The sequence below is a fragment of the Nicotiana tomentosiformis genome, chromosome 5 (genome assembly GCF_000390325.3).
Source record: "Nicotiana tomentosiformis chromosome 5, ASM39032v3, whole genome shotgun sequence".
Classification (NCBI taxonomy): domain Eukaryota; kingdom Viridiplantae; phylum Streptophyta; class Magnoliopsida; order Solanales; family Solanaceae; genus Nicotiana; species Nicotiana tomentosiformis.
The window spans coordinates 36676836-36700292 of NC_090816.1; the positions used below are offsets into that span (position 1 = coordinate 36676836).

The following is a 23457-nucleotide window of genomic DNA, read 5'->3' on the forward strand; positions in this document are numbered from 1 at the left end:
ACATTTTCCCTCTTTCCATTTCAAGATACTATTGAAAAGAAAGATAAAGAAAATAAGTATTCTTATCTGTCTCATAGCCCGTTTGGCCAAGCCTCTAAAATCAGCTTATTTTGAGAAGTGCTTTTCTCAGAAGTACTTTTTTAAAAAGTATTTTTTGGTGAGAAACAGTTTGTGTTTGGCTAATTAATTTGAAAAGCACTTTTGAGCAGTAATTAGTGTTTGGCCAAACTTTTGAAAACTGCTTCTAGGTATATTTTTCTCAAAAATATTTTTCAAAAAAGTATTTTTTGAAGAGAAATTACTTTTTTCTGCTTCTTAAAAAATGTTTCTGTTTCTTCTCAAAATCAGTTTTTTTCCTTCCAAAAATTAGACAAAACACCTCAACTTTTGGCCAAAAATGCTTTTGGCTAAAAAAAAAAAATACTTTTGGCCAAAAAAATAAGCTTGCCCAAACAGGCTATCAATCTTGATAGACAAAATTATGGAGAGACAAAATTAATTCAGACACCAATGTTATAAAAAAACATTTAATGCAGTGTTTATAACTAGGGACTCTTGTTTGGTTACCACTTCCATGGAGTAACAAGTTTTCTTTTCTTATGTGACATGGGAATTTAGAATTGAGATGCCATTTTCTTTATATATAGTACTATTATTTTTCTCTTTTGGTGAGAAAGGAAAGGAAGATGAGAGGTGAAAATGAACAGATTGGATACTCTCGACAACAAACTCTTTTCTTCCCTTCTAATGGTATAACAAATAGTTAAGTAAATGACAGTTACTCTTAAGTAAACTAATGAATTTCGGCACTTTACCCTTTCTATGCCATATTTGGAATCAAAATAGTGTAGTTTAATAACAAGCTCTATATGAACGAGATACAATGCATTTTACAAATTGTAAAGAAAAGAAGTCTTTTGGGGAAGTGAGTTATTGCATTGGCTTTCGTGTTTCTCTTTTTCTGGTTGGCTTAGAGTAATAACTGTCATGGCCTCTAAGCCGATAGTCTGTTATACAATTCAAATGGCTTGTCCTGGTTATTAGATTCGCATTGACAGATATTTGCATCCGTGATATGTAAGTTTCAATTAGAAACGAATTCAAGATTTTAAGTTTACAACTGTGTACTCGATGCTTTTATGAGTCAACAGATATGATATGTAAATCTATACTACTATAAAAACATGAAACTATTCTGTAAGAAACTAAACACTATTGCATTTATATGTGAAGAGTACAATCGTTTGCAAGAACATAGGAAAATTGCATAATCTTCTCTAGTTGAAGGCACCCAATCAGTCAATCCAATCCATTGAAGCTCCATCTCTTGTAACTAGCTCGCAATACTAACCTGCAGTGGAATTAGCAACTGAAATAAAGGCAACTATTATAAGCATTTTTCCTACTACTGCTCCATAAGGAATTGGGGAGTAGACAATAAATATGGCAAAGCTACATGATCACTTTGCAAAATAATTACTCTCATTGTTAGCAGTCCAAGTCTATATTTGAGTCATTGAAATATTAAAGTTTCATCCTTTGCAATGCTTTAGTCATTAGGCAAAGCCTACTGACCTGAGCAGCAACTCTCAGTTCATGTGTTAAAGCCAGAGAAGAAAGAACCATTGAGTTTTTGCACCTGAGATAAACTCTGTTTTTCATGGAGATGATCAGGAATGGGAAAATTGCTAGCCGATTTCTAGGTGGTTAATTTGAAGGTACCCTTGTTAAACAAGCATCTTTTGAAGCTACTGCTTTATGCAGTTGGATTTAAATATAAAGTAGGTAAAACTTTCTTTGGACTTACCAAGGACTGAAGAAAAATATTACATAAGTTCTACAACAAAGGCTGAGGCACCTCCTCCTCTGCAAACACCAGCAGCTCCGTATTTACCATTTTTCTGCCTCAATACCTGTAACGTCCCATGGAAAAGCAGAGCAAAATAAACATTTATTAATCTTCAAGAACCATGAAACTGCTACTAAGACCCAAAAGAGTGAGTTGAGAGATTCATGTTCATAGATCATTTAATTTTAAGTTCACAACATAAAAGTAGAAAATATCAGGGGAGGAGGGAAGGGGCCAGTGTTCCCGAGGTTAGAGTTAGTTTTACTTCAGTTATAATGATGTATCCGTCCAGTAGCACATACCCCAAGAAGTGTAACCAATATACGAGCTCCACTGCATCCAAGAGGATGCCCCAAAGAAACAGCTCCACCATGTACATTAACTTTTTCCTGAAAGAACAATTCAAAAGAATACTTCAGGATCATGATCATACAATGCTTTATTTCTGGTCTAAATTAAGTACCGCCAAGCAAATAATATTGGACCTATTTTACATCAGCTATATCTGATCTGTTTTCCTAAAAAGGATAATCCAAATAGTTTTCAAAAGAAGAGCCTATCCAGTCTGATTTTCTCCAACTTAAAGAGATTCACAAATTTAGAAGCTCAAGATGGAGGGAAGGGGAAAGAGAGAGAACTCACTGGATTAAGACCAAGCAGCTTTTGATTTGCAAGAGCTACTACCTGCAAGCAGTATCTGTTAAGGAAGTATTCACAGAAATGAAAACAAGCTCATCTAAATATACTAGGTAGAATGCATACCGCAAAAGCTTCATTAATTTCGTAATAATCAATTTGAGAAGCCTCTAAGCCAGCACTTTTGATAGCTTTAGGAATTGCTTTAGCAGGTGAAATTGTAAATAGTTCAGGTTCCTGCAGGTTAATTCAATTTGAGAGTCAAGAATGTAACAATTGACAGACCATACCTAAGAGGAAATAAGAATTTCTATCAGGTAATTTCTCCAGATACATAAATGGCTGTCCTCTTTATTCTTTTTTCAAATTCATAGATGAAAAGTACCTGAGCAGCATCTGCATATCCTCTGATCTTTGCAATCACGTCTAGTCCAAGTTTACAGCTTTCTCTCCACTTACTAAGACCAGTGCGGCAGCACCATCACTGCCAAGGTTAAAAGTTGCACTAGCGAATTAGTTAAAAGAATTGCAAAACCAATTATTTCTAATTAGATTAGCGAATTGAACAAAGAATTAAGAAATCAAATTGCTAAATACCGTTTTGGCACATTCCACAGGGAAAAGAGGGAAGGAGACAATTATTATCACGTTTCACCCAGTTACTCAGATGTCATGTTAAGAACCGTGTTCCAAAGGGAGGGTAGAAGATGACATAAACCCACAACTAGCTCGACCCTAAGGATGGAAAGAAAAAGCTCACTTTGTTTGAGGTACTATAATTGTAGCAGATATAATATTTTTGATAAAATTGAGGAAAATCCATTTCCAGCCTATTTTTTGGGGTCATTACATACTGATAGCAGGACATGGTGGCTGGTGCAAGTAAATTTCATAGTTAACCAATAAGAGAAAAGGATGAAATGCATTTATTTGTTAGTTCAACAAAGAGTTCTTAATTTATAAACGACAGAATTGAAAGAATATAAGATGGTGCATGAAAGTCAACAAACCTTATGTAATATGGCCAATATTTTGTCAAATGGAGTCCATCTCACATAAGCATCTCACATAAGCATCTTTGCAATATTCTTTGGGACCCAAAAATATTGCATTGTGTGTTGGACATCATTTGCACAAGTTGTATCTCTTCTTTTACACCTAAGAGGCCAAGACTTTTTGGCCTATAAAAGGGAAGGCCATTAGTTCATTTTAGACATACCAACAAGACTTGTCTTCAATTCTTGTTTCTTCCTTTCTTCCTTTATTAAGAGTGTTTTGTATGAGAGTTAAGTGTTGGGAAGCACTTGTGTGAACCCTTTCTTTGGAGTGATCTTGTGAGGTTATTCTCTTAGGGTATTTGGGATTAATTAGAGTGTTTACTCTAATTTTGTACTCTCTTTTGTACTCTTATTGTTATAGTAAATTGCTCCTCTCCGCTTGTGAACGTAGGTCACTTTGACCGAACCACGTTAAATTTGTGTCTTCTTTATCTACTTTAATTGTCGTTGTTATCAACTTCCATTGTCTTTGTTATTGTCATTATACCGTTGTTTGGCTAAGTTCCGCACTACCCGGGTTCCCGATCCTAACACCTTATGCTAGAAGCGTTACCAGCAGTTACTGTACCGTCTTTTTCCTTGAAACTTGGTCGGAGTTTCCTCAATTTTGCACCATCAAACTGGCAATAGAAAACAAAAAATATGTGCAATATAAAAGCTGATAGCTTTAAAGACAAAGTCAGGATATTATAGGCCTTGAAAAGCGTCTGTTGATATATGTTTAACCTGTTTTTGCTACTAAAAAGTAAATACATCTCTTTGATCCTTCTGGTATTTGAAAGGCAGATACTGCATTCATAAATTTCTTCATTCCCTTCTATATGTTAAAAAGATGATTGCCCTGATACAAATTTTTGCATTTTAGGAAATAACTCTTCTCGTGGATTCCGATTTCTCTCCTCATCCATGGATTAGGTCCTTGAATCAGTTAATTCATTGGAGCACCTCAAGGAAAGCGTAAAGGAACCAAGGCATCAATGGTATTTTAATTTGCTTGCGGTATATGTACTCACCTTTCCTAGACCTTCATCCTTATCAACAATGGTGGATGGTTTTCCTCTTCCGCCAGGCACCTCAACCTGAAATTCCCCAGAAAATGGTTTATAAACAGTGATATAACAAACTGCTTTGTTTTAACTATGGTCTATGAGCTATATCTAGAAATGAAGATCCAGTTATGTTACCGGCACAATCTCCCATGTAAAAGCACCAGCTCCCTGAGCAGCAATTCCCCGTTCAAAACTTTGAACTGCATAGTTATCCTGCATATGTTGTTCAGACATAAGCACTTAATTCCCTTAAATTTCAAAAGACTACTTGTAGCATATCTATTTCAGATATGCGAACACTGTAAAACAAATGGCTGTAACAAAGATGATGAAAGGATGATAAATTTTCCAGAAATGAATAGTGTGATAGAAGTGTAGAGAAACGAACATAAGTTTGAATTATCCAACTTCTACAAAACAGAGAGAGAGAGAGAGAGAGATGCAGTGTATCCAATCTTGAATTCATGGTGACAAAAACATCTTTTAATGGTAAATAATTAAACATCAACAACAAACAAAGAGAAAGTAAAAAAAGGAAATGACTATTAATACAAACACACGGACTAACATATGACAACGTTTTGATATGTCCGTTTACATCAAGGCTAAATACCAATAAGTGAAGTTATTTATTTCACAGGAAAAAGAAAAGAGTGTGACGACAAACCTGATCCTCTCTTGTAATTTTATGGTTCTCAGCACATATTTCTGCACAAACTCCCATACCACAATCATTATAGACGTTAGTCAAACCATCTTTAAGCATTCCATCAACAAGACTGTCATGACCAAGACGAGATCCCTTCCTGCAAGTGTGCCAATTTAGGCCATTACATATTACGAACAATGTAATCAGAACTTATAATAAAGCAGAAATGAATTGAGAGGTAAAACAAGTCTGCCACTCAGAACACCCGTAAACATTATAAAACTCTATGGTGAGGGAGTAAGACGTCAAATATTCATGGTGGAAAAAGAGCAGATGCAGGAAATGGTTAATATGAAGGCATGGAAAACCATAAGTGAAAGGAATAGCAAGTACAGCAATACTAGGTTGCTTTTAGATGTTTATTAAGCTTGTCGTAAAACTTACGAACAGGACAGTGCATGGTTAAATGAAACAAAGGGAATGTGGGAGTTAGTCAACGTTATGATGAGACTCCCCTTAAAGATATGTAGCAAACAGCTCGGAAAAGGCCATTATTCTCCTTATAGTTGTGACTCCAAGAAAATCTTATTCTATCTTACTCTTTCTTTTTTCTTTTCTTGGGAGGAGGATGGAGAACCAAAGTCTGAACAGCAATTGTACTAGCGGAACTTTTGAAAAAACAAACCTTGCTTCTGCAATGTACTTAGGGACATTAGACATGTTTTCCATTCCATCAGCCACAACAACATCATTGATGCCCAACTGGATACTCTGTGCTGCAAGCATAGTTGCTGCAAAGCCATATAAAGTAACATGGAGTTACAAACCATACACATCTTCTTGGCTCTTATAACAGTTGCAAAAAGGGTTTTGGGGAAGGGGGGTGGGGGTTTCTCCAGGAAATGAATCTACTTCGACTAGGCAGTGCACACCTTTCATTCCAGATGCACAAACTTTGTTCACGGTAGTGCAAATCACTGAATCGGGTATTCCTGCACCCAATGCTGCTTGTCTGGCTGGAGCCTGTCCCAAGTTTGCACTGAGGACATTTCCAAAGAAAACTTCTTCTACAAGTGCTGGGTCAACATTTGCTCTCTTCAGAGCACCTATAGTTGCATTAAAAAGAGAGATCAAAATTATATCTCAAAAAAATTCTAACCGCAATTTGACAATAATTTTCTATAATGAAAGAATTACATCAAATTAGTTAAGATTCCTACCAGCGATGGCGATTGATCCAAGTTTAGTAGCTGACAGTGATGAAAGAGAGCCAAGGAAGCCCCCCATCGGAGTACGGGCAACACCAACAACAAAAACATCTGTTAAACAAAAAGCACAAAGAATAGGCAATAATGAGAAACCAGAATTTAAGGAACCTTGTGCTCCTGAAATTGAAAGCAAAATGCAAAATAAGCCTGGGTTTACAGAAACTTCTGGTGTCAATTTTCTAAAAAAGAAGGAACAATAATAAGCAAATGGTAAGAGGCACGACGCTTAATGAAAAAGACACTGTTTCTTGGTATAGGAACACACGTAGAAATGTCATAGTTGCAGTAAAAAAAGATTTACTTGCCAATTTTCGGAATCTCTAATTAAGATAACAAACTTCAAAAGAACACTTCCACTCTGACGGCCCCAACTAGGAATGCATAGATGAAATATGCATTTGAAAATTTCGCATTTATGGTACAAAAGTACAACACAGATTTAACAATATTTTGAAACGGAAGTTCAAATATAAGTGCAAAAACTAAAGTTATATCCAACAATCGCTTTAAAGTTTGGACACGAAACTGAATGAAGTACTCCCCTTTTTACATGTGTCTAGCTCCGCAGGACCAAAGTGTAGACCTATTTCTTATCATGCAAGATTTTGATAACACTATAACCAATAGCAACTACAGAAACATAGTGATCATGGTGCTGGCTCATATTGAAATCACAACAATGCTACATCTATTATGCCGTGAGATTAAGAAATAACCTATAAATTTCCTAAGCAATGTGCAGAAAGAACAAAAGTGTTACCTCTAGGTTTGATTGATTCTGCAGTTGCTGGAGCCATCCTGAGTCAATGGTAGTCTGTTCCACTCAAAACAAATCAGAATTTCTCTTTATCAACAAAATAATGCACAACCACCAAATCGTTACCTTTCTCAAAATAATAATGCACAACCACCAATATTCAAGAAACACATGACCTAAAATACTGCTACTAATTATTAGAAAATCAGAGATAAGCATGAGTTGTCTTCAACAAATGGGTATAACTACTTGATGTGAAATCCAACAGGATTTAGGAACAAAACGAAACAATGGAAGGCATAGGGGAAGTTAAAGGGACGGAATTACAAGTCAAAATTGAAAAAAATTAGCTAAATAAGGCAATCTTTTATAACTGAGAAATCCCTGAGTGCCAATGGCTCTCGGTTTGGTGGATAATGTGCAACCCTCTACCCTTCACTTAAATACCATGTTCACACTTAAATACCAGGTTTTTGTCTGCGGCAGGAAATAAGGCAATTCTTCTTACAACTATTGAATTCCAACACTTATCTAACCTCAACTACCGCATATCTGCCTCTATTTTTGTCATTTATAGTAACGGGCTAAGGATGATACTTCGTCTCTCTCTTTTTTTTTTCTCTATTAAAAATGTGAATCATTTCTTGATTTGGGCATATAGTCCATGCACAGAGGCCACGCTAATCTTCTTTGTATTATTCCAATTTTGTTGCATGTCCCAAAGAGACATGACGACACTATAGTTAGCATGAGCTAAAACTAGCTGGGGAAGGAAAAAAACAACGGACCCTGAAAATTGTCTATTAATTTCCTCGATTCCTTCTAAGAAATGACGATGGTAAATGTCACAGAACATACATTCATAAGAATTCAAAAGAGACGAGATGTTAGATCCAAAAATGCTCCAATGATCCACCGAAAAATTGTTGATTTAAAGATGCCTTATAGCATATCTAATCAACAAATAACCAATCGAAAAATTTAACAAGTATTAAGAGAAATGATAACATGAAGTTGCATGGAACAGACAGAAATTCAGTGCGTAAAAGTACCTGTGTGATTAAAGTTGGGTAGGCGGAGCAGAGCACAGAGAAAGAGAGAGAGAGAGTAAAGAGTATGATATGAAAATCCAACAGAAGCGGGAGAGCATTTATATAGAAAGGCCTTTGGCTTTTTATTTTTATTTTTTATAATAATGTGACTGCCTTCTCCATTTTTCAAAATTTTATAATGGTAATTCTTAAATGAGTTTAAGCCCCGTGCACGATGCCAAAAGAACCTATAAAAGCAAAGTAATTTTACAAGGTAATTTTAATTTTGAAATCTTAAATGTAGTAAATAACTTGTTATAATTAGTTTAAAATATTGATAGCTAACATTATTAGTGTATATTAATTAAATAATTTTTAAAATTTATAATGGCATTTTTTATTATCATATACGCTTTTTTTCATTAAGTTCTTTCTTAAATTATGAATAGTACAAGGGAAAAAAGGATAGAAAAGGGAATGACTTTTGATAGGATTGGACTACCAATGAATTTATAAATGGTTGCAAGTTAATTTATTATCCTTTTAATTTTTGATATAGCAAAAATGACTGATGCGTAATTCTTTTAATGAAAAAAGTAGAAAGTATAAAAAGGAGTCTTTTTGGCGGTGTTATTGGTTTTTCTTAAATTTTTTCTATAATTACGTTTAGTTTTACACATTTTCAGAAGTGAGTTTGACATATCCTCATAAAATTAAGATTAAGATGACTGTATACAATTTAGTGATGAAGCGTAATAAGATGGGAGATTACTACAAGTACTCAAGTAGTACCCTATAAATAGTCATTTGTAGAGAGTAAATTTTACAAATTACATTACCTACATGCATTTTAATTATTTATATCGATTCATATATTAATATTGACTTCCTACTACAAAGTGCAAACCTTTTGAATGGCAACGACACGGCATGTGACTTTGGCAAGACAACTCCTTGTCCTGATCGACCAAAAATAGTTTCCAAGACCATGTAACTTGGTGGTATGCAAGTCTAGTGTATGCCACAAATATACTCTTCCAAAATGAGCATAATATCTAATAAGTATACTATATAAGCTGCATGCATTATACGGGGCAAGTTCTAGACTACACAGGATAGCACAGAGAATCACAATTCCTCACACACATATTGTACATGACACAATCAAGACGGTTCTGTTCAACTCTCAAGTCAAGCAAGCATATATAATTGAGAAATTTAGGCATTAATGCATTATGTAGCATACAAGTCGAACAACTGAGAAAAGACGTCACAAAATAGGCTATTTACTTTACTCAGGCATCACAATTCAACTCAAATGTATGGGCAGATAGAATACATGTCATAACCTAATATGCCAGCACCAAACATGTCACTAGGTATGTCAGAGCAACTCAGTTTCTTCCTACCCTACTCCTAAAAAATAATAAAGTACCCGGTTCGAGCTACACCCTTGAAAAAGAACTGGCGCCCAAAGAAAAACCAAGGGATACTACCTACCTATCCTAAAATAAATTCTTTTTTTTTTTTTTTTTTATAATTTGAATCGGACTTTATCCCTCAAGAAAATTTTCCAACAGATCCATCGTCAGGAAAAGTCCGAGCTTTTTCTGATATATTTTTTTTCTTTTTGAATTTTTGCATATTTTTTTTTCTTTCTTTCTAAAACAAACTAGACTAAGTAAAACTAATAAAAGAGAGAAATTGATACAATTTATACAAAGTACATCATAAGTAGTAGTTCTCCCACCCCACACTTAGCATATGCATAGTCCCAGATGCATGATGACAGAGAAAAATATTAAACAAGGGTGAGAAATACTCCCTGAGACCCTCTTGGGTCTAGCTCGGACATGATCCTCAATATTAAGGGTCGGAATGACCTCACACTTAAGCACAAACATGCTCCTCAGCTTCAACTTCGGGTACTCAGACTTCCCATACTCTGCAAAACAAAAACAACACAAAACTTAACACTATAATAAATAAATAAATAAATAAAATACATGTTGGGTTGCCTCCCAACAAGCGCCTTATTTATAGTCGTGGCACGACTCTGCTACTCTGCTCAGGCTGGGCACTTTCTCTTCTTCTTTCTCCCATGAAGTCTAGCATTTTTGCACGCTCTCAGAAGATCTCCTCTTTCTTCTCTGGCTCTTTTCTCAATCATCTTTACACACTCAGCTTGCAATACCACCTCCTCTAACTCAGTTGTCCCATCTGGATCACTATAATTCACATAAGAACTCTGCTCTATCCCCTTCAATTCGACCACAGTAATCATGCACAAATCTTCATAATGCTTAGGGAGCTCAAGTGCCTTGTACACATTAAAAGTGACATCCTCATCGTCAACTCTCATCTTTAACTTCCCTTCCCTCACATCAATAATCGCTCCACCAGTAGCTAAGAATGGTCGCCCCAAAATAATGGGCACTTCCTCATCTGCCTCGTAATCAAGAACAATAAAATCAGCAGGAAGAATAAACTTTCCCACTCGAACTAACACATCCTCAATAATTTCTTATGGCATACCTAGTGACCTATCTGCTAACTGTATTGTAATTGTAGTAGGTCTAAGCACCCCCAATCCGAGTTGCTTAAACAAAGAGGATGATATCAAATTTATACTAGCCCCTAAATCACACATGGCTCTACCAACTTCTTGTTTTTCCAGAGATAGAGGAATTGTGAAACTCCCAGGATCCTTTAACTTAGGAGGAAGTTTACTCTCAACTTTAGCAATGCACTCTTCAGTAAGTGCAACTGTTTCAAACTCTATATGTCTTCACTTGTTTGCCACAATATCTCTGAGATACCTTGCATACTTAGGCACTTCCTGCAAAATTTTCACCAAAGGCAAATTCACACGCACTTGGCTCAAAATATCTAAGAATTTCTTGTACTTAGCATCATCTTTTTGCTTCTGTAGTCTTTGTGGAAACGGAGGTGGTGGCCTTGTCACAATTACTGGCTCTGATCCTTTATTCTCTTTCTCATTCTCCTCAACTAGCTTGGGAACTAATTCTCCTTCAAGACTAGCCATATACTTCTTTTTCTTTGGAACTTCTTCTAACACTCTTCCATTTCTCAAGGTAACCACATTGACTTGAGCTTTAGGATTAGGCTCGGTATCACTAGTAAGAGCCCTAGTTGGTCGAGTATTTTGGGCACTGCCAAGTTGTCCTATTTTTTGCTCCAAATTTCTCATCGCTGTTTCTTGGGCCTGCTGGTCAGCCATCACTTTCTTCATCATTTCTGTTGTTTGGGTCTGTTAGTCAGCCATCAATTTCTTTATCATTTCCTCAAGGTGACTTGTCAAGTTTGCATGTTGTTCAGCCTGAGGTGGTCTATATTGATGTTGAGGTGCTTGTGGCCTGTACTGATTCTGAGCACCTTGGTTTTCACCCCAAGAGAAGTTTGGATGGTTCCTACAGTTGGGATTGTAAGTGTCCCCATACTGATTTTCCTGGCCTCGATTTGCATTACCCACAAAATATACAGACTTTGGATTTGCTGGGCATATATTGCTTATGTGACCTTCTCTACAGACTTCACAAAATATCTGGACCTGTTTCAATGGCTGAGCTTGTTGATTGTTAATAACCAAGGTCATCTGATTGACTTGGTTGGTCAATGTGGAAATCTGCGCTGATAATGTCGAGACAACATCTAACTCGAGAACCCCTACAGATTTTTGCACTGTGTGTCTGCCCATCTCTCATTTCCAATCAGGATTGCTTTTGGAGAATTTGTTCAACAACGCATATATCTCATCAAAATGTTTCTCCAACACTTGACCTCCAGCTGCAGCATCTACCACAATCTTTGTCTCAGGATGTAGCCCTTCTATAAAAGTGTGAGCTAACACTTCGTTTGTCTGATTGTGATGAGGATAGTCTCTAAGCAGCCCCTTGAACCTCTCCCAAGCTGAGTATAAAGACTCCCCCACTTTCTGTTTGAAGGCGACTATCTCACTTATGATCTTTGCAGTTTTGCATGAAGGGAAGAACCTTGCCAAACATTTCCTTGCCAGATCATTCCATGATGTAATAGAATTAAATGGTTCTGCCTTCAGCCATCGCTTTGCTTCGCCCAATAGAGAGAACGAAAAAAGTGTGAGCCTCACATAGTCTGGAGTGACTCCATTAGTGATATAAGTATCACTAATCTCTAAGAAGTTCAGGATATGCTATTGTGGATCCTCGTGTGGAAGACCCAAAAACTACCTATTCGCATGAAGTATTTCGATCATGCTCTGTTTCAGCTCAAAGTGCCCAGTGATTCTGGGCTTCACAATGCTGGAGGTGACATTAGCAATGCTGGGCATCGCCACCTCCTGAACAACCATATGTTGCTCCTCTACCATGTTCACAGGAAATTGAACAAGTGCTTGAAGATTATTTGTGTCCCTTGCTTCCCTCAACCTCCTATGAAATGTTCTCTCAGGTTCGGGGTCAAAGCCTTGAAGTATGTCCTGGCTTCTGACCCTTCGCATTCAATCAAGGTTCCTAAGAGTAGAGCAACAATCAAGTAACATTAGACTTGACGAAATAAACAATTAAAGCAAAAACTAGAAAGTACTCAATATTCAAGTCCCCGACAACGGAGCCCAAAACTTGTTGCTCACAAATGCACACGCCAGTATACGTGATCTTACAAGTAATAAAATGATAAGTCGAGTGTCGAACCCATAGAGACTTGTATTAACTACCCACTAAATTCACTAAGATTGTTATTCAGTCAAGCCAATTTGAGTTCAAAGGTATGATTATACTAAACAAGAATTATAACTAGTAACTAAATTATCATGCAGCAAAATTACTCTCCCTTTCATAGAATTCACTCATGGTTGCTAATTAATCGAACAATGGCTCTCGTAGCCTTCTCCCGAAGTACTACTCGCCTATTCAAAATAGATTAACGCCTATATTCCTATGAAATCAATCTATTAATAGTGCATTAAGATTACGATATTTAATTAAGCACGGTGACTAGGTATATTTCTATCCTAACCACAAATCGGCCCCCTCTCAGAGTTAAGATCGTGCTATCTTCAATTCTTCTCTAATCTAAACAAGGCTTTCCCAAGCATAGCATAAATAGTAAATATAACCTAACTATTTTCCAGACAATTAAGCAATTAATTACAGAATTGAAGAAACAACCATATATTGATGAATTGTAGTCAAGGTTAAGTCAACGTTAAACAACAATATTCATGGCTAAATCACAACCCCAGAACTATGGATTTTAGACACTCATGATAATAGCAAACAATTTCCTAAGTGTTGGATAATTGAATATACTAAGAAAAGATGAAGAAAACTGAGATCAACTCGCTCCCGGACATTCCTCGTGTGTATTCTCTCTTCAAAGTGGCGTCTCCCCTCTAAAAATAAGCTTAGTCTTGCTTTTATACACGTTGGGTAGGTCTAGGGATGAAATAACCTTGTCCCGGGCAAACTTGGATAACTTTCCCATCACCAACGTCTAGCCCAGCGTCCCACGCTGGCGCTGGTGCTGGCTTATTGAAGTTTCTGCCACTGGCGCCATAGGTGGCGTGGAGCGCTGCCTGTGGCGTTGAAAATCCAACTTTTCCCATTTTCCTCCGTTTTGGCTCTAATCTCGCACCTTTCGGCCCCGATTGCTTCCGAATGATTCCTACACATAAAAACATCCCGAATTAATATAACTCAACACATTTTACATCCGAAATCCATGAAACACAAGTAAAACATGAGGCGATATACATATAAATATATATACTTTAAGCTAAATATCAACCGCACCTGCGGTCCAATACCAAAGGCCTAGATTCCGCATCTACGGTGCCTTCTCTGCTTCTGCGGAGGTGCATCTGCATTCCATACCCCACACCTGCGAAACTAGTGCACTAGTCCAAACCTCGCTTCTGCGGATCTAAGGCCGCATCTGTGGTGCCGCACCTGCGAGTGCCTAGGTGCGATTTCACCAGACTCAGCAGTGTTTCAACAATTAACCAAGTGCCAAATGGTACCAAATTCAATTCGAATCTCTGTCCAAACATACCAAAAAGTACTAAAACACAATACGAACTCGATTGAAGCCTCAAATCACATCAAACAACACCAAAACCACGAATGACATCGATTCAAGCCTAATGAACTAATAAACTTCCAACTTCCAAAACTAATGTTGAAATATGCCAAACCAATTCCAAATGACCTCAAATTTTGCATACAAGTCAAGAATGACACAACACACTTTTTCCAACTTTTGAAACCGAAATCCGGACCCGATATCAATAAAGTCAACTCTCAGTCAAAGTCCTCAATCTTCCAAACCTTCAACTTTCCAACTTTCGCCAATTTAAGCCAAAACGACCTACGGACCTCCAAATCAATATCCGGACATATGTCTAAGGTCAAAATCACCATACAAAGCTACCGGAACCATCAAAATTCCATTCCAGAGTCGTCTACACAAAAGTCAAACTCCACTCAACCTTTTCAACTTAAGCTTTAAACTTTGGGACTAAGTATCTAAATTCACTTCCAACCTCACCCGAAATTGAACCAACCACCCCGACAAGTCACATAACTACAATATAACATAGAGCATGCAATAAATAGGGAAACGGGGCTAAAATACTCAAAATGACCAGCCGGGTCATTACATCCTCCCCCAATTAAAATAAACATTCGTCCTCGAACGAGTATAGAGTCATACCTGAAGTAACAAAAAGATGAGGATAACCGCTATGCATATCAGGCTCGGCCTTCCAAGTCTCCTCCTTGACTAGTTGACCCCTCCACTGAACCTTCAGTAAAGCAATGTTCTTTGACCTCAGCTTTCGTGTCACCAGAAATCCAACCTATACAAAAGGAATCAAAGCCCCTTGACAGACTTGCTTGTCCAAGATGGCCACTGACTCCTAAATATAAGATAAATCCTTATCCAATTGGACTGAGCTGAAATATAAAACATGGGATGGATCACCGTGATACTTCCGGTGCATTGAAACATGGAACACCGGATGAACTGTAGATAGACTAGGTGGCAATGCAAGCTTGTAGGCTACCTATCCCACTCTCTCAAGGATCTCAAAAGGCCCGATATACCTAGGGCTCAACTTGCCCTTCTTCCTGAACCTCATTACACCCTTCATGGGTGAAACCCGGAGCAAAACTCACTCTCCAACCATAAATGCTACATCACGAACCTTCTGATCGGCATAACTCTTCTGCCTAGACTGTGTTGTACGAAGCCGATCCTAGATCAAATTGACCTTCTCCAAGGCATCTCGAACCAAATCTGTGCCCAATAATCTAGCCTCACTCGGTTCAAACCAACCAACTGGAGAATGGCATCGCCTCCCATATAGGGCCTCATAAGGAGCCATTTGAATATTCGATTGGTAGCTGTTATTGTAGGCAAACTCCATAAGCGGCAAGAACTGATCCCAAGAACCCCCGAAATCCTTAACATAAGCATGAAGAATATCCTCTAAGATCTGAATGGTGCGCTCAGACTGTCTGTCCGTCTGGGGGTGGAATGCTGTACCCAACTCAACCCGCGTGCCTAACTCATGCTATTCGACTCTCTAGAAGTGCGATATGAACTACGTGCCCCTATCAGAGATGATGGATACAGGCACGCCATAAAGTAGGACAATCTCACGGATATAGATTTGAGCCAGTTGCTCCAAAGAATAGGTAGTCCCCACTAGTATAAAATGAGCCAACTTGGTCAACCTATCCACAATCACCCATACAACGTCAAATTTCTTCTGAGTCCGTGGGAGCCCAACAATGAAGTCCATGGTAACACTCTCCCATTTTCACTCCGGAATCTCAAGTCTCTAAAGTAGCCCACCTGGCCTCTGATGCTCATACATCACTTGCTGACAATTTAGGCACCGAGCTACATACTCCACTATATCTTTATTCAATCTTCCCTACCAATAATGTTGCCTCAAATCCTAATACATCTTAGCGGCACCCAGATGAATATAGTACCGCGAACTGTGGGCCTCCTGAAGGATAAACTCATGTAACCCATCCATATTGGGCACACATAATCGGACCTATATCCGCAACACACCGTCATCTCCGATTGACACCTCCTTGGCATCGCTGTGCTATACCGTGTCCTTAAGGACAAACAAATGGGGGTTGTCATACTGACGCTATCTAATGCAATCATATAAAGAAGACCGAGAAACAAAGCAAGCAAGAACCCGACTGGGCTCCAAAACATCCAATCTAACAAACTGGTTGGCCAAGGCTTGAACATCCAATGCTAATAGCCTCTCCGCTACCGGTAGATGTGCAAAACTACCCATACTCTCCACCTTTCAACTCAAGGTATCAGCCACCATATTGGCCTTCTCAGGATAATATAGAATAGTGATATCATAGTCCTTAAGCAACTCTAACTACCTCCGTTGCCACAAATTAAGATTCTTCTATTTGAACATAGACTAATGCCTTAACGTTGATCACAGATGAATATGCACTTAGACTAATGACATTACTTAGATCACTTGAGATCATTAATACAGATTCAGACAGTGACACAAATAAGCTATTGTTTTCAACCAAATAACAGTAAAAGTTTTCTCTTACACTAGGTTCAATCCATAATAACAAGGGAAAGAAAAGACTGAGCATAAGTTCAAAATAATTTTCATGTGTTTTGGTTTTCGGTTTGGTTCGGTTTTTTATGAACACCCCTACCGCTAGGTAAGATCACTGCTCATTGACATCAGAGCGATGTAAATATTTGATAGTTTACCATTATTATAATATTTTGTGATAGTAAGAAATATTTATTATTTTGTGAGAAGCGTTATTTTGGTACGTCATTTATACAACGGAAAAGGACCATGTACTATCAAAAATAGTTTAAATATGCTATTCGTTATATCATCCTACCGTATTATAATACAAATATACCCTTATTTTTAACAGAGTGATATATGGCTTCACCATATTAAATTGATCGGCAAAGGGCCAAATATACCCCTGTACTTTCGAAAATGGTCTAAAAATACCCTTTGCTATACTATTGGGCTATATATACCCTTCCCGTCAAACTTTGGAATAAATATACTTTTATTTTGGATGGAGTGCCATGTGTCAACACCATATGAAAACGAACTATTTTTTTTACCCGATCCATTTTAAAAAAGCCACCATCCAACCCGTTTTAAAATTCAGTTTTTTTAAAGCATATATTTTGTAAAAATTGATTATTGTTTTTGTAAAAACTGAAGAATTTTTTTTTGTTGCAAAATATCTTCTTTTTTTTTCCAGTTTTTACAAAAAAATACTTTAAAAAAACTAAAAAACTGGTGCTGACACATGGCACTTCATCCAAAATAAGGGTATATTTATTGCAAAATATGACGGAAAGGATATATATAGTCCAATAGTATAACGAGGAATATTTTTAGATTATTTTCGAAAGTACAGAGGTATATTTGATCCTTCGCCGCCGTAAATTGATCCATCCATTTTTTTGTAACCCCGTTCACTTAAAAAATCCTACCCGACCCAAAATCCACCCCCTTGCTTCTGGAATCTCCACCCACCGGAAACCATATAGAACCTTCAGATTTTTCACCTCGCACCTTCTCTTCCCCTTTCTCTATACCTATACACACATTTATTCACGGACCTGGAGAAATACATAAAAGAGTCCGGAGATCTGAAAGTTTTGGGTCTGGATTTCACTGGATCTGAGCGGAAATACATTTTTCCGGCAAGTCATTGCTCTCTTTTTCATATTTTTCTTTAATTTCGCCAGAATTTGTCAAAGAATTTTACGGCGACCTTTGTGTGCATGTTCTCTCTCTGACCGCTGCTCCATTGTCTAACGCCTTCGTAGCAGTGTCTCAGACGACTTTTATTGTCTGTCGGTTGGTTACTTCATTTTCCAAAATCAAAATTTTGGGTTGTGGTATCGAAACTAATCTAATTGGTTTTGGGATTAGTCTCTTTGGAAATCTGTCGGAATCTTGATATCCAAACTTAATCAATTGCCGGAGAAATTGAAATTTTTTACTATTGCCATGGTCTCATCGACTGTGTTATTTATTCATCCGGGTCTTACTAATTAGGAACCTTTGATCATAGATTCCCAAATTTATTCTAAAAAATCTGATTTGAGGAAGTTTGGTTCGAAGATAAAAATGTGTTTGGACATGTGTTTTGGGAGAAGTTTGGTTTGAAAAAATATGAAATATGACTTATACTCATAAGTTTTAAAAACTATGATAAATACCCAATAGTACCATTATCAATAGCATTTATTATATTATCGCAAACTATAGTCCTGAACATAAATAAATTTAATACAAAATTATTATTTTTATAATGAACTATATGATACATTATCAGATGACCGAGAAGGCGAAGCAACACTGTTAAAAAATAATAAATGGTGAGCTTTTTTATAAAATATAAAAGTTTGGGGCAATTTTTTAAAAAATATTATAGTGATATTTGGCCCAAAACTAGCTTAATAGCTGGTTTTGGGATTTAGGATTTGATCGAAATGTTGGTAAAATCTATGGCCAAATATGTGTTTGTCAAATAAAACCTAAGTTTATTTTGACAAAATGTATGACCTAACCGGTTCTAAATTTGTAGACTACTCAACTTTGTAGGTACTATTTTGATGCTTATGCACGGTCCATTTTTTACAGTTCCGGCGAACTTCCGACAACTTGTACACAATCTTTTATTCCTTGTTTTTGTCACTAACAAGTGAACTTTGGGTCGATTAGTATTTTTTTAAGTGAACCGGGTTGAAAAAAGGAATGGGGTCAGTTTAATCTTGTGCAATCACGTGACACACCTTGAAAAAATAAGGGTATATTTGGTATATTTATTTTATAGTAAAACGGCAGGTTAACGAAGGAACATATTTGACCTTTTTCGTTGATAAAATAGAGGGAGAGTGAATAGTATATTAATAGATAATGACCTATTAAAAATTACCTACTAAAATCACTAGTAGCTTACTAATTTATACCTAGAACCAAGTTCTGAGGACTAGTTCTCCTAATTATTGTAACAAATAAGTATGGAACACAGATAAGATATGAATTTTTTACATGAAAAACCTCTTTACTCAAAGGAGTAAATATCACGATCCAACTCAAATTCTCCTTACAATCATTAGAAAACAATAAGCAATTTCAGGTTACAAACTCTTAATAACTTAAGAGACTAAATTTAGTCACTTAAGAGCTCATAACCAACGTGGTTGTAGCTACACTCTTTAAGCTAAACTCTTAGCCCAAAACGAAAAGATCTCTTAGAGAAAAAAAACTCACGATAATGCTTCTAGAATAAGCAAATAAGGTCATAATTCAATATGCTTACTACAAGATCTAAACAAATTAAAAGAAGTATGATAGACATAATTGCACGAACTGGTTTCTCAGTATTGTCTTTCACTTGCTCACAAGAATTTGCGTCTTGCTTTATATTCGCTCCATGGTCTTTTCGTAAATGCGCAAACCTGCAAGAAGGCAATCATTACCATATATAGTACACATTTAGCGGTAGGATTAGTGATAAGAATAATATTGTAAAGATCTCCTAAGCCTAGAGAATATAGGAAATAAAAGATCTTTTCTGTTATAAGTATCCGAAATAGAGTCTAACTTCCTTATAAGCTTGACATATTCTTAAGTAACAAAGATCTATCAAGATTCTCTCATATTTAGACGACTGTCAGGTCACAATTAACGAAATAAATAAATATCTCACATTAAAGTAAATCCTAAATCACCGGGATTAAGTGCCAGGCATTGTACGAGAACGACTAATAGGACGTCTCTAACAGGCAAAAATTACCTAACACAACTACTTTCAACAAATTTCCTTTTTTGATTATGGCAAACAAATGTACACAAAGTCATACATTAATCAAGCATGTGTCACAAATGTGCTTAGTTAACGCCCTTTAATTCACTTTTCTACACATTTCAATCTTTCCCCTTTTGGCATCGCCGAAAAACTGTTAAGTACAATGCCAAACTGTCGATCTTAAATGAACATAAATCGTATAGATATTATAGACACACAATAGACAATCAAGGTAAACAAGTTCAATACAGTAAATCTAAGGATACTAGCCACCAAAAAGCTGTGACGACAGAGCAAATGGGAATTAATAGAAAGCACAATGACGACAGTTATCAATGTTATAAGATAACATCACTATCCACAAAAAAACAAAACACGATTATTAATTACGAGGCCACAAAATAGTGAAAGATAATGGATAAGGAACATGGTCTGGGAAAACTGAGAATTCTAGCTAGGTTGAGATAGGTGTGCAGGATGGGTGGGCTGAGAACTGGATGGCTGGAGGTGTGAAACTAGGGCAGCTAGGTTTATGGTATTTTGCTCCCCTTTTATTGCTAATTCATCTTCCAGCTTTGCATTTACTGCCCTCAATCAGGCAACCTCAACTGCCTACATCTCCACATGATGCAGGCCAACACATGCTCTTCAAGTATAGTTGCCCGAGCAGAACTTGTAGTACCAGAAGGCCCATCACTTGTAGAACCTAGGTCTTTTCTCTCTTATTGCACATCTACCTGTCACGATCTAAATATTGCATCAAAGATCGTGATGATGCCTAACCTGCTTGCTAGGCAAGTCAACACTCAACAACAATAATATCTCTAATACTAGCCTCAGCTTAATGGAGAAGCTCACCACAAAGTCTCCAATAAAGAAGCTCACCACAAAGTCTCCAATGAAATACTCCTACTCAGCTTAATGGATATCTCTAATACTAGCCTCAGAAATTGCACAAAATATGCAGAATATGAGTACAAAATCACAATACTCCGTAAGTATCAAGTCTAGCCTCGAAGAAGTAGTGATGAGGGACCGACACTAATACTTATTAACATCTCAATAAGCATGTGAAAACATAATCAAAATATGGAATAAAGCATGATATCATCGGTTAAGTTCACCAGTAGAAACACAGTAAATCTGAAATTTAGGCATGCTTTTCAGACAAGAGATAGAATACGATATCAGTTATATCAATTCTTTTTATAATTATGATACAAGTCAACCAATATATATATATATATATATATATATATATATATATAAGCCATTGCATTAGTCTAAGCTACCAATGCATGCTCATGATCCAATATCAATACCTTACTGTACAAATCCATATAACTGACACTGGCCAAGTGTCCACACTAGCACCAATCTGAGTGCTTGCAGTCACAGGGCCTAAAGTAACATGAGTAATCACCTGACTCCAGAGTGACTAATCATACCCAAGCATTTTTGTAGCGTGCAACCCGATCCATTAATAAAATAATATTACATCGTGCAACCTAATCCAATCATATTACCATTGCAGCGTGCAATTCGGTCCACACAAAATATTGTTGCGGCGTACAATCCAATCCAATCATAATGTCATCAATAATTAATATCCGCTCACAATGCTCTTGATTCCAAAATTCTCAACTTTTCATAATGTCCAATTCTCTAGTTCATGCGTATGTGTATGAAATAACATAATTAAAAACCACCGGACATAACAATAGAGATACGAATAAAAGCTTATGTGGCCAAAAGATGGTTATGACTAATCATGTAATTCGATTGATTATAATATTTCAATAAGCTATTTCAACATTCAAAAGTCTAGTTATAACATTTAACATGAATATTAAGCTATTTAATTGCTGATCATGAGTCAAATAAGACAAATGTATGACTACGACTTAATAGGAAAGCTCAATATGGTAAAATAATCCTTTATGCCTAATTTAACAAGTCATAATCTTAACCATGCTTCTAAATCATAATTATGAGTCATCACATAGTCATACAATCACTTAAATATGGATAATAAATTCACATAGTCCAAACAAGGCATAATAAGCCGAACTCTACCGGAAATGGTCATAACCTAGATACACATATACACTCTTCATCTCACATATATGTGGCTCCTAAATCAAGTAACAAGTAGCATATAAATTACTTACAAGGAGAATTTTCTCTACAAAGATAGACAAGAGATTTACCTCTACCTGGCAATACCTTCTACCTTCCAAAATTGCTTTTTCTTTTAAATCTACCATGAAACGACTCGAATCTAATCAAATATTACTCAACGTAATGGCCCGATCATTCGTTTTGAGTTCTAGCATCTCGTTATTTGATTTGGGACTTCGAGCAGATTTATATGATGCATTATGACTTACATACAGGATTGGTTTTGATTTTTGAGTGGTTCAGGATTGATTTTGTAATGACTCGACCGGTTGTTTTACTTTCTAGATCCACGTTCTCCTAATTAAGACTCCTCGTATATGCTTTTACTATTTTATGACTTGGGGAGAGGGTTGGTTTAGGTTTGGAATGATTCGGGTTGAAATCGGAACACTTAGTTCCTTAATAGTAGCCTAAGGTAGCCAGGTTTGACTTGAGTCAACATTTTGAGTCAACGATCTCGGAACCGAGATTTGAAGGTTTCAATAGGTTTGTATGGTAATTTTGGACTTAGGGGCATGTTCGGATGTCGATTTGGAGGTCAGTAGATCATTTCAACTTGAATTGGAGAAAGTTAGAAAGTCGAAGGTTTGGAAGATTGAGAAGTTATAGAAGGAAGAGCAGAACTGGGACAAGAGATCGATAAATTTGGCACTGCTATTCACGACTTAGAGGCTCAATTGAATGCAAAGGTTTATGTGTCTAACGCCCAACAAAATAGTAATGAGTTGTGTGAAGCTGAAAAGGAGCTTATACGCCAAATTGAGGAGCTAAAAGTGGAGAGACAATCATTCGAGCATATTTTTGTTGATGATTCCCATGTTGAGAAAAGTAAACTAGAGCCATGTGAGCAAGTAGATAATGTTATATTTGAAGACTCTTGTGCATGTAAATATGAGGGTATAAAGAGTAATACAATTCTAGAGTTAGAGCGTATTGGTCCTCATTCCATACATTTTTCAACACTGTGTTTGGATGATGACATGGAAATCGAGTCATCTGAGCCTTTGGAGAAGCCAATGGATGAGGAGCGAGGTGCTTACATTCTTGAATTCGTCGTGCCAGAGATACAAAATTACATACCTCATCCGAAGGCCAAGAAGTGTAGAATGCGATAT

The 23457-nt window shown here is 36.7% G+C and overlaps 1 protein-coding gene, 1 non-coding gene and 1 pseudogene across 2 annotated transcripts; all 3 read right to left on the reverse strand.

The window, feature by feature from the left end:
* Positions 1-1193: 1193 nt before the first annotated feature.
* Positions 1194-8434, reverse strand: LOC104110531 (acetyl-CoA acetyltransferase 2-like; annotated as a pseudogene).
* On the reverse strand, positions 7893-7994 carry LOC117280129 (U6 spliceosomal RNA). The gene has a single exon (XR_004510586.1). It is a non-coding gene; the product is annotated as a U6 spliceosomal RNA (small nuclear RNA).
* A 1931-nt stretch (positions 8435-10365) lies between the features above and the next one.
* LOC104110533 (uncharacterized) lies at positions 10366-11553 on the reverse strand. The gene is made up of 3 exons (XM_009620055.1): positions 11126-11553; positions 10833-11083; positions 10366-10742 (listed from the first exon to the last, which is right to left on the reverse strand). The coding sequence occupies exons 1-3, from the start codon at positions 11551-11553 to the stop codon at positions 10366-10368; spliced, it is 1056 nt and encodes a 351-aa protein (XP_009618350.1).
* Positions 11554-23457: the final 11904 nt, after the last annotated feature.

Excerpts from the sequence above, each read along its gene's own strand:
- LOC104110533 (XM_009620055.1), bottom strand. The coding sequence starts at position 11,553 with ATGATGAAGAAAGTGATGGCTGACCAGCAGGCCCAAGAAACAGCGATG. Across the intron at positions 11,084-11,125 it reads ATTTTGCAGGAAGTGCCTAA|ACATATAGAGTTTGAAACAG; the intron begins GTATGCAAGGTA and ends AAACAAGTGAAG. Across the intron at positions 10,743-10,832 it reads GTTAGCAGATAGGTCACTAG|ATGAGGAAGTGCCCATTATT; the intron begins GTATGCCATAAG and ends ATTACGAGGCAG.